The sequence below is a fragment of the Euwallacea similis genome, chromosome 3 (assembly GCF_039881205.1).
Source record: "Euwallacea similis isolate ESF13 chromosome 3, ESF131.1, whole genome shotgun sequence".
Taxonomy (NCBI): domain Eukaryota; kingdom Metazoa; phylum Arthropoda; class Insecta; order Coleoptera; family Curculionidae; genus Euwallacea; species Euwallacea similis.
In genome coordinates this window covers 4,537,178-4,550,064 of record NC_089611.1, presented here as the reverse complement: position 1 = coordinate 4,550,064, position 12,887 = coordinate 4,537,178, and the positions used below count along the sequence as shown (strand labels likewise).

At 38.2% G+C, this 12,887-nt stretch overlaps 1 protein-coding gene across 1 annotated transcript in view; it reads right to left on the bottom strand.

The window, feature by feature from the left end:
* Sema1a (semaphorin 1a) overlaps positions 1–12,887 on the bottom strand; it is a 191,800-nt gene that overhangs the window by 34,969 nt on the left and 143,944 nt on the right. The window contains exon 4 of the mRNA XM_066406988.1: positions 8,771–8,870. Within this exon, the coding sequence (XP_066263085.1) occupies positions 8,771–8,870 (100 nt within the window). The remainder of the gene's footprint in view (positions 1–8,770; positions 8,871–12,887) is intronic.

The following is a 12,887-nucleotide window of genomic DNA, read 5'->3' as shown; positions in this document are numbered from 1 at the left end:
GTTATTAAAGAAATCGAGCAATTTCGCAATGCAGAACAGCGCTCATCTCAGGGAATTTTGCTATGAAAATACGTCTCCTCACGCACGAGGAAGTTAAATAAATCCCCAATAGACAGATAACTTCACATCTAACACGTTAGAATATCAAATTACCACTTTTCACATTGCTTGTAATTTTGTTGCCCCCGTGCATATGCATCAGGACATAAGTTCTGCGACCACGGTACACCGAATATGGTCTCCCTGCAAGCGAGAAAGTGACAATCAATCAATTTAATCTGGGAAACTAACCGAACATTGACAATCGCGTGCATAAAGCACTCATGATCATCTTATTCCTCGCTTCCTCCTCCTCAATTACTACAAATTTAGAGACAAATATCCGGCTGCAATAGACTTCAATTCGACTACAGCTGTAGCCTGATCTTATTACTTCGTAATACGAAACTGCGGTGCTCAATATTTCGCATAATAAGAAGCTTTAACTATCGTCCTGAGTACACTAAATTAAACCTTATCTTTCAAATATTTAAATTCCTAAACGCGGCAAAGTTAAAGATAATTAGGTAAATTTTGCCGACCCAGATTGTACGGAAATTACTCTGTAAAATAACTTTTGGTATGATTGCGAGCAGGAAAGCAGAGAGCCAAGGCAGCCGTTCTAATGTAGTAAGTTGGCTAATTATACGAGCTGAACTTCTCATATGACTTCCAAATGGATTTACATTTAGGAAAATACCTCGAAAGGATCGTTTAAGGTATGTGGACAATAGAAAACCATAATCGTTGAATTTTACCAGACAGTTTAACTCCCAACTTCTTTTGTCCTTTGAGTCGAGAAAAGTTGGAGATACTGGAATAGTTTCTTTGTTAATGGTCTTTTCCGATGAAAATGAAAAAGAACTTATTTGTTCGTAATGAAGAGAAATTATCTTAAGAATTGCATCTTAACTCGACAAAGTATTTCCCCAATTACCCTCCAAGAAAAATGTACAACACATTTCAACATCATTTTTTACCCGGTTAATTTCGTACTCGGGATCAATTATCTTCGTTATTGAGATTAAGCGAAGCCCGCGCCTTTGTCGAAACTTGCATAACAATTTCGAAAATTAAGCTTAAACTAAGATTAGGTTTTTGTTGGGCCCAAATTAATCTCTTAGGTGTCTTTTCACTACGGATATAACGTTATAAAGTTATATAGCTAGAATTATAAAAGGAACATGTACGAAGTTTGGTTATTATCGTTAAGACAACCCTGGAAGTTGGCATTTATTAGACGTCGTCGTATGGATGGGAATTTCGGTATGCGTTAACAAAGGGAAACCATAATTTTAAATCCCGGGAGTTTTGAATTCTGCAGGATGAGACTAGATAGTCTGCAGGCAAAAAGTTGAAAATGTTACTATATAAATAAGGGGATTCCTAGTTGCTTGTATCTAGGGATTTTGCCAAGAATACCTCCTTAGATATGAGAAGAAGACAAATATAACGTACAATTTCAAAGGCCGCAATCGAATTACGACTTTTCGAAAAATGTATAGTTTTTGTGGACCAGGTACCAAAGATTGTCTCAAACCAAATGGGCCAATATAAGATTCATCGCTTCTGATGGCAAATCAATGGAAAGAAAGATTATGATCGAGAAACTGCATCAAAAGGGAATTGGTAAAACAAATAGGCTCGCGAAGGTTGCTAACATGGAGATTAGTCCAGCGAGCTCCTAATGAGTGGCATTGGAGACTCGCGAAGAGGAAACTTTAAAATATTTTCAACTTCAACTAGAACATTTTAATATTAGACATTACTCTCTGAAATATAGTTTTAAAACAATATGCGATTCCTAAGGCATGAGCAAAGCTCTATGCATGAACGCAAGAGTGGATTTTTCAATTGTAGACACATCATTAGCCGGTATATGAAAACCAACCAGCCATGTATGAGCACTCTCATGGCCCTTCCAATTATGAAAGAAAATTTAATAACGCCGGAACAGAAAGATTACTCACGGACTCGTGCCAGTTCATTTAACTTGATCTAACTCCAACAGCTTACAGTTATTCCAGGTCCTTAACTAAATTAAAACAAATTCCAGGAGGGACATCGACATAAAAATATTTAAACAAAATCAATCGGAGTGTAACCAACCGAATGGAAGGATATTTTCAAACTTCGTGTATAAAACCAAAAAGTTTTGGGGCAACAATTTTCGAAGTAATGCAATAGTAAAACTTGGGGAACGGTTATATATTTTGTATAGGAAATCGGTATGCACAAAGACGGAATAAAAACGGAGACGTTTAAAGCTTGATGGCGACACTAAACCAACAAATGTGGAGGAGAAGGAATCAAAATTGGACGAACTTTAATAGCGGACGTTATTTGCTTTGGTTTTTATTGTTTCGCTTCGTATTGAAATTGAATTCGAAAAGGAGTGATTGCAGATGCACCATTCAAGGGAAAGGGATTTGTTGAAATTAGGCAAACTTAACAAAAAAGAATGGCGAGAGTGTGATAAAATAAAGCACAAAGACCTCGATAAAAAGACAACTACCCCCATTTAACCCCACCATTTGAGCCATACAATGTAAAGTTTAATAAATCCATTGGTGGACGGAAGGACGAGATAAGGGCAGTGGATCGCACGTAACATTGCGCTTTGTGAAGCTCATTGTGGGCGACTCATCAATGTCCGGGCGGATTTTTGTTGTTCCGTCATTTCGTATTCACCCTCGGACGTATTGGGGGTAAAACAAAGGTCATTCAACTCATGCGCCTCACTGAATTAAATTACCCAGGTTTAAAACATTAATTACATAATTGGAAATCGTCGGTAGAGTTCTCTACAATCAAATCCAATATCTTTTATGTGCTTATCAATTTTTTCGGATTGGATTCTCCCTCGTTCACTAAAGCTAGCTCATGTATCAACACTTATCTTTACGTAAATAAATAATACTGAGGTACTATCAGCCTTCTGTGTTCCACATCCATTATTTTCCACCAAGAAGCGTATCCCGTAGATTAGGGGGTTTTACTGTGGCTGTCCTGAAAAACTAGTAAGCGTTTTGTGGGTTATGCGGGAACATAAAAATGCGTGTCGTATTCGGCGAAGTTATGGAACCGTACAGGCGAAAGTTCAGGGCCGTGACATGGAAAACTGGATGCCAATTTGGAAATCTCCAGGAGACGTCGGGTCCAATAAATATTTGAGAGAGGCTATACCTGGGAAAGCCGAGGAGAAATCTGCGTTGAAATTATATGCAAACAGAACATTCTTTTGCTTCATTTAGTTTTGTCTGGAACAAAACAAACATGATCCTGAGTGATGTAGGTAGGGCGGGGTTTTCTGGGTGAATCTGGGGTTGAAACACATCACTGGGAAATTTGTTACTTTTTGGGAGAAGCAAACGTATTGCAGTTTTAGATTTCTGCTTCAAAGTGTCTCTTTCAGTGTTTATTCGAAAATTTTAATCAAGCGCACTACGGCGGATTAAAGTTAAATCACTTCCCATATTTTTTTCCTTCTTTTTGGTCTTTAAGATTGGTACAGTCACTGTATACGGGGTGTCGAAGATTACTCCTTTAGGATCGGGATATCTAGCAGATTTCCGAGAAATTGATAAATGTCAGAGTGTATGACTAACGACTCAACATTGAAATGGATTGATCGCCTTGAGTAAGTTGTTCCAATTTTGAGCGGTTTTAATGGGAAAATAAAGATGTTCATCTTTGGACCTCATTAAAAGGAACTACTTGGGTCTTCAAACGAAAATCTAATTTTCCAACAAATATATTCGACCCAGTTCCGTTCATTTATCCCGGCAATCCAGTGAATAATACCCGTTCGCCGAAATGTTATGCAAATATGCATCTTTTTGCCTCATTTCCCTCACACAGAACAAAATAAACCCGGATCTGAGCGACGTTTGCCAAGAAGAGAAATTCGTTTGTCTGGATGGGATTAGACATTGAAGTGAAACTTGCATAGTTGCACAGTCCCGTGTCGTCTAGTTTAAGTTGAAGGCTCTGCCTTTAATCTAATTGGATGAACTTTATTGTTTGCGGAATGAGCTGGGTCGCTCTTAAATTATTTCGCGTATAAATGAAGCCGAGATTATTTGAATCAACGGAAATGTGTGAGGGAATTTGAATAATCCATGTACTGTGTTGGCTTGATACGAGCAACTAGTGCTTTTGTATCTAACTCAAAAGATAAACCGGCGGGTCTCGTAAAAATAATGGGCTGAAACAAGAAAGAGCGATATATTTAATCCCTTCAACGGAAAGTTTTATTTGAAACATCATAAACCACTATGAACTTTATTACATATTTCCTGGTCGGCCCGTCAACGCAAATTTATCAGGCAAACGAGTTGCAGAACTTTATAAGTGTACAGAACAATATCCCCAGCACCTGTCGAGAACAAATTGTTTTGCTCAGAACCAGGGCTCAAGTGGAAAACTTTACCGTAACGCTGTTCCGGTCATGTTTAGTAATCTCCTCATCGTTGACCCTAAAGATACCATTCGAAAACAAACAGAAACGCTTTCACCTTTACAATAAAAAACAATGTGGAAAGTGCATGGGTAACGATAATTCGCCCAATATAAATTCAATCCCTTTCGTGTTTTTGTAAAATAAAAACGTATCGTAAAATTCGAAGACGTGGAAAGCTTTCCGCATCGACGGTCAAAAGCCATTCTGGAGGGCCACAAGGAAACAATATCCTTCCTTTTTTCTCCTTTTTATGTTGAAGAACAGTGCAGAGTTGGCTATTGTCTTCGCTTTATACGGATTGGTGTAAGCAGATGATCACTTTTCAAAGAATTGGATTCAACAAAAGAATTGGACGTCCATTGGACATTAATTGGACATCGATGTCACTGAATTACCATGGACCAAGTTTTCGATTTTCGAGCAAGCTCATTTTTCCCACCTGGCTCGCAAAAGTGACACTGAAGGATTTAATTGACTTTTTCCATTCTGCAACTCAAGATGCGTTTTTGGATCACAGAAATTATATCCTGGATTTAAGCCAACTTACACTCTTTGGTATATGAACATTTTTGGAAAGACAGAAGCGATGTCCCGGCATGAAAATTCAGACTATTGCAATTATCATTGAAAACCTGGCCCAAGATATGAATAACCAGATCAGTGACTAAAAAAATCAAGTACCTACGTGAAACCAATAAATGAGTACTCAAACCACAAAAACTATGCCTTTATGTGAAAATGTCGAAAACGCTTATCTATCACAGCTTCAGTACTAAACAGTTCAGGACTCCACTGATGTATCAATCTGAATGAAAGACCAAAATGATGGCTTCAGCATCTATATGTCTTTCCCAATAAACTCGTTTGATGTTACCCACATCCATAGTTCCCAATCCGAAATAATGTTTACCAAATCAGTTAGACAATGATTTATTCGATCAACCTCCAACTTACATGTCTATCGGGGTGAAGTTTGGGTCAGACCCGGGGTAGCTCGAGTGTGAAATGACTAAGAGGAAAGAGGGTCTTTGGATTCTGTTTATCGTCGGCTGAAGCTTAAGATCTACACACGGCGAATTAAGTCCGCGTGCCAAGCGGATTACATGGTCGCTAACTATCTAAAAAATATATTGCTTCGTTTATGTTCCAATTATATTGCGAAAATTTAGTAGACGGGCTTTTTCAAACAGGGAGGGTTAAGCAAGATTAATTGAGCTGATGCTGATTAGGAGGGTCTCAGACACGGATTAGTTCCTATAAACCAAAAACGTATTCTCATGAATATTCGTCGCTGCTGGAACTAATTTAGTTTTATTATCTAATCCTTAATGTACTATTGGACACATCTGTGCGAGTTTCCTATCCAGATACGCACATATATGGATGGCAAATAGCCATTTATACGCGTATTAGTGGGTATTGGAATTCCATGGTAAATAGCTCCTTTGCCCATAGTCAAATTTGCTCAGAGTAAGGCTCATTATTAGATGATTATTGGACGAAGCAGACAAGGCTATAGAAGGACAATTTACGATGTCTTAGATATATTAAGCCTAATTTGGGTGGACGCCTCTGCGAAACTGCAACATACAGCTGCGGCAGCGCAACTGGCGCCCAACTACAGTAATTGGCACAAGTTCAGGGAACGTAATTGAATGCCGGTGATTACGGAATTATGTGAGGCCGTGTAATCATGCCGAAACGGCCTGCCTGAAATTTGCGCCACTCGGCCTTACATCCAGTAATTTGAACAACGCGTTCAATTTACTGTTGTTATTGAGTCGACACAAGGCTACACGTGTTGCCCAAATCCAAGACTTACAAATACAGCCACTAGAGAAACGTCCGGGACTTCACAAGGCAAACAAAGTTACGTCAGATTAATGCCTCCTCTATGAAATCGCATCCAAACGGTAACGGGCAATAAAACCCGTCGAGCCATAAGCGGGTCCGAGCAAAATTAATCCTTGCAAACGAGTTATGCTTATTTGTCGAAGCCGTAACATGTCGAAGTCCCTAACTGTCGTTTAGTATAATTAATCCGAATGCACTTTGGAAGTTTCCCAATTAGGATCGAATTGGCTCTGCAGTGACAGCAATAACCTGGTCCTATTGAGCCAACCCTTCTTGACGTAGAGCGTGGAGAATTGTGCCGACAATGGGTCACGGGAAAAATTATATTTGAAGACCAAACAAGTCCATGTGTGGACTTTAAGGGTGCTCGTGTCGATGGCCGCTTAACGCGAATTTAGGTCAGGATCAGGATTAGGGATCAGGGCAGAGTCTCAGATCCTCCCCTGATCACATGCTCGCGAACATACGGTAAGAATAGCTACATTTCATAAGTCATTTCTGGACTATTACCTTCACATACCGGATGATGATTTGAAGACTTACAATGGCTATGTCTGAGGAGCAAAAATATATAACAAAATATGTTGTCATTTAAGATTATCAAGTTGGAGCGATTCAGGGGACGGGGAAAGTTAGAACGGGTTAGTTCAGGTTAGTTCGGGTATATAAGGATTCGATTTCTGAATAGTAAAATTTATTACCAATTAATATTTGTTTAATTACCGTTAATGTAAGCTCCATAGTGCAAATCACGCTTCGCAAGACTATAAGAGGAATCTACTGTGATCCAAACAATTTTTATTTCTAAGCGACCATCGATGTCTTGTTTTTCGTTTCACACATGTCCAGCAAAACAAATATTTGTTCAGACAAACTGATACGATTGCTCCAACTTTCCCAATTAACAACTTTGTTTTGAGATTCTTTTCTTTGTTTGCATGCCCTCTTAATAAAAGGTATTGTGTTAACTGACCGCAATTCATGGTACGGGTTCTCATTACTTAGAAAATCCATGAAGCATAAATTTCTCGCCTTTGATTAGGAATTTTATTAATTTTATGTACTTTTGATATCGACGTCGTTTAACTCACATTTTGGAGGAAACCTTATGAATGAAAAGTACCAGATGACATGTTTCTAATTGTATTCAAGGTCGCAACTCAAGTCTTTTTCCAGTTTAGAAATCGCAAATTCAATTTTTAAAGCAGATATTTTCATTTATGCATAGCTCAATAGAATCCCTGATAGGATATAGTTTTATCTGAAGAGTTGGTTTGCCTGCAAGGTTTCCCGAAGTCGTCGGTTTCCTAACTAGATGACAATAAATTGCCTTTAACAAGGCATAGTCTCATTTTAAGTATCGGTTTTCCCAAGAAGCTACGTACTTAACCATAAGTTGGGTGGCCAGAGGGAGGGATATAGTCATAATTCAAGAGTTAGTTGTCGGAACTTGGTTTGTGCAAGGCATTCTAGAGCCGTCACTATCCTAATTAGATAAAGATCTATGATGCCTGACAGCATACTTAACTGACAAAGCATAGTCTCGTCTAAAGTAGAGTCCTAGTAATCTATCATCAGATAGGTTTATCCACAGAGCTTGCCTTCCATTTTCTTCTATTATTCTAGACCATTCAATCAACTGATTGAGATCAAAAACTTGATTGAATCCAATTAGGTTTGATGCTTTTTAGGAATCAGTGGAGATTTACGCTCGCTTCTCCTTCAAAAACTGATGGATCGAACTCAAATTTTTCCCAGCTGTACATCAAGCGGCGCAGTTTCTTTCAACTCCAAAATACGACTTTCAGGCCAATTAGTTAGTAAATAAAAAATTTAAATGTGGTTGAATCTTCTACTGCGTTTGTGGGTTTTCAGTAATGCCGGATAGTCTTCTGAGCAATAAACCAGGTATCGAAGATTATTTCAGCCCACAAAGCTTGCTCGAATCTTCAACTTCGCTTTGTGTTGAGCAGTTTTAAGAAATTTCTGGGCGCGCTCGCTCAAAAATTCATTCTGCGACATTAGTTATCCTCAATTTCTTGACGCTGAACATGTCGATTCAGACCATAATCTGCTACGCAATTTAAGAAACGTTGTTCCATTACTAAACAAAACTCTTTCGCAGTTCTCCCTAACAAACTGAAATTTCGATCCTAAAATTCGTAGCACGAAACTGAACCTTCTGTACGTAGCAGCTGTAGTTAAACTCAATAAAACGATCGGTTATCAAGAAAAATGACAGGCGATTTTAAGAATTCCCTGGACGTTGGCCGTAAATCGACTTTAACGTGGTGATGATCAAAAAGGGATTGAGGCCCCGACGATTGGCTTATTGCGAGGCAAAACGAGATCAGACGAATTGGGAATTCTACTTGACAAATTTATGTGAAAATGCTTTTCAAATGCGGCTCTTACCTTCCTCCTAAGAGCAGGGATTCTCCATCTTTCATGACCAGTCGAAAATAGTCCGTATGTGTGTCATTCCCGGAGAAGCGATGCAAGTCATCTTCGGCTCCTGTAACAATTGGTGTTTATTAGAATTTAATTTCTAAACAAACAAAAAAAAAATATAAATGCGTTCGTTATTCAGGTTTCTTCGCGAAAAAGTTACTTTCAAACTCTAATAATATTAATTTATTGTCAACCATTTCTTTGGTTTCTCTCAGCTAGCAGGAAACAAAGCGGGGAATAATTTTCCCGCCGAGTAATTCTGGCTTAAAAAGTATTTTCCCCAGTTTGTAATTTCCTCCCGGAAAGGCGTTTTAATTTCCGAATTTTAGATACATTTTAAATAAAACGGCAAGTATTTTCCGAAGCAACAATAACCAAACACTAAAAGCCGACACAAAGTTAACTGCAGTAACTACCTTATTCTAGCACCATTACCACGGGAAGGATTCGGGGATAAAAAAAACTCTATTATCGCAAAAGAGTTTCATTATAACCGAAATCTCCTTAAAGCCAGTAAGAAAACGGAATATCGGAAGGAAGCTCGTTGGGAAAAAACCGTAATGCGCTCCAGTTGCATTTCCTGCAGGATCTCGGTTTGAAGGCGAATTAATTATAGGATGAAGTCTGAAGCCTCGTTGAATTTGATGCAGTAACGAGCTTAAGAAAGTTCGAGAGGTTTCCGACGATAAATAATGAGTAATCTGTTAAGAAGAGGCTGCAGCTATGAATAATAATCGAGATTTTTCGTGTTGCGTAATGTAGTCCCACCCGGACGCGCACATGTTACTCCCACAACAATATTGATTGGTATAAGAAAATCCGAAGTCTAAGTAATAGCAGACGGCAGAGTTGTCCTGGGGTTTTGTCAGAGATTCTGCGGGCCAGGACCGATTAAATCCGCTTTCTTGACAAAACGCATTAATATATTGTCGAAGATACGCGTCATTGATCAAATTTCAGCAAAGGGATATAAAATCCGTGTTGCTGGTGTTATGGAAAATAAAAACGCAGCCACGGCAACGTCTTACCATAAAATGAAAATAAATCGATCAATGTTCAAGCTCATGTTCAATTTAAAATTCCGGGCGAATTTTAAGGAAGAGCGTTCCATAACCTGAATTGTTTTCGGGCGCAGTTCGATATTTTTTGCCATCATCGTTGGTCATTAATCAAACCCATCTCCGTGTCACATTTCCTGGAGGATCTTGTGCGGTTTTGCTGGGGAAAAAGCCGAATACCGTTAACTTTGTTGGCTTTATATAACAAAATGCCTATAAATCCCTTAAGGAGATGGAGTATCGATCAGATTCGAGATAGACGAAAAAAAATGCACTTCAATTGCTTTTGTTTGCCGAGAGGGATTGAGGGGTAATTAGCAGAAAGCCATGGAAATTGTGAGGAGTGGAAAAATTTAAAAGAAAATCCGCTTAAATTTGTAGTTCCTTAAGCAAATCCATGAAACAATATCGAAGGAATTAAATGCATAAATCAAAGCTCAAGGTATTTAAACAGATCTAAATAAAGACATCCTTGTAAATCTTGGGCAGGAATAACAAATTGCCGCCCTGAAAATATAAGTTCCGGAAAGACCGAAACGATTCGCATCACGCAAAGAGTTTGTACTTTCAGTGATATTTCACAAAGGGCCCCGTGCAAGCCATTTCTCTTTGAATGAAAAGACAAATTTTGTCGATATGTCTTGTAAAATGCGCCATTCCGCGGTTTGGTTAGAGGAATGCTGGTCGGGAAATATCAAGATTAAATCGAAAGATTAGTAATCATTGTTCTTGGATACCTTCACGATGAAACGGTTTGAAATGTGCTTTAAACTTCTATAAAAATACGTGTTTTAGAACATCAATTTGAATGTCGCATCAACGAAATGTTTGTATCAACCTCCACAAAAAGAGGAATATACAATTTATCTCTGTTCTCTATTGAACAATGAGTCTAAGATAACATCATACTACAAACAACATCGTAGCTAGGGTATATTTTAGTGAGTATTGCATGTTGAAGAGCGATTTTTCCGGTTCTATCGTAATTACACAAAATTTTAATTAACTTGATGTAATGACGGTTTATTTGAATCGGGAATCCCTTACAGACAACCAGGAAATTTCTCACGGTCTATTGCGTTTTTATTGTGATTGCTCGTTAAATTCCCTGTTATTACAGCTGATTTCAATAGCTACCTGCATTATTTAGAATTTTGATTTGCCCGATTCCGATAATAGCATGCCTATTGCGATCCCAGTGCAATATTTACTTTAATTGATTACTCGTTTACTGTCCAACCAACGCCAAACAGAAAACTCCTAGCGATGAATATTTTTTAGAACTATGAAGCCATTAAAGGCACCGGGCTCTCATCAAATTCGACTCACCTCGTGCCCTCTTCGGGATTTTCGAGCAAAGTTTATCTAAATTCCGAGTAGCACCAATCATAATTTACGTTAACAACCCCGCACGGTCACAAATGCTCTTTATTGTGTGATAATGGCGTCCATTAACCGACTTTGTGCCGCTCGTATTCGAAGTAAATTTTCTCGACGCTATTTTAATAAGAATTATGATTTTGTTTTGCGATAACGCGTCTCCAATGAGCCCGAAATATACCTATAACAGCCGCATTAGGTCGGGTTTAGTGCCCTTATATTTTCGCCCTTGAACGTGCCAAAAGCTAGGAAGTTTTGGAGTAAACGATGTGCCTAAATAGGGTGAAAGCGTTAAACGGAAAGGTATTAAGAGATGCCAGGTTCAGTTCAAGATTTTCCTGTTTGTCTCTCAACAAAGATGCGTTCACAATTTGTTTGTTTATGACCAACGAATTTTTTAACATTTCTATAAGTATTTAGGTATTCCTGCGTTATATAAATTATAGATATTTCAGAATTCTTAGATTATTATACCTTCATTGAGCCTTAAAAATGGAACTGGAAAAACCTGCATTTCTAGAGATGTTCAAAGCCGCGAAAATTAATGTGCATGTTAGTTTATATCTCTAGAACTAAAAGATACAGAGTAAGTCACAGAGCGAATGCTGTTCTAAATATTTGAAAACTCCCAGCCATAATCGCCTTTATAGTTCCACTAATTTAATAATTTTTCCCCGAAGTTATAAATCATGTTGACTCTCCGTTAAGGAACTAATTTCGTTCTCTGCTTCTTTTGTTGGATTATACCTTTAACGCGCAGATACATCAATTATAAGGATTGCCCTAATCCAACTGAAAATATTGGAAAACTCGCATCCCCCATCGCCTTGATAGTTCGAATTACATTACTACAAACTAAGTTATAAATCATATCGAATACCTCTTCCGTTTTTATAGAAACTTCGTTCCTTCATCCTTTTGTAAGATCATACTTTTCGTACGAATTAGCATTCGATAGGAATCAAGTGCCTTGGAATATCCTCCAATATCGAGGAATCGAATAAGAATATGCTTCCAATAATCCCCGAGAGTTTCTCGCAAACTTTCACGTAGGTATGCATTCTCAGCTCATTCTAGATTCGGAGTATTATCGGATTTCTGTCACACTCGCAAACCATCTCGGCATATAATTCAAACGCCGCCAAACAGCGGGTATGCCGAACACACACATACATTCGTATACGTATTATCCGGTTGCACCTAACACGATTCTACTACTATAATTAAACTTCATGTAAATGACATATTCTCCGGGTATTATACAATTTACAAGCGATATGTCGGTAATATGGTTTTATTCCGTATACAAAGGAAAATGGTTTTTCATCCTTCTTCCATTTGGATTCCAATAACTTGCTCTGTAATGAAGTGACCTTTTGATTTGTGAAAGTTGAAGAGAAAATTAGGTTTCCCTGAAGGTTTCCCATCTTACGGGGGAGAGTTTCTGGTCAGTACATTAATTTCCTAGTCAAGAAACATTTGTTGTCTTTGGTAAATAACTGGGCCATTTGCAAGGATTAAAAGTGGTGTTAATCACTGTCGGTTGCCCGAAGTTGTTTAAGCGAAATTTATAGTTTTTCTCATTTGAGATATGATGATTACGGTTCGTTGGTTTGGTAAATGTTTGCTTCTATTGGGAATCA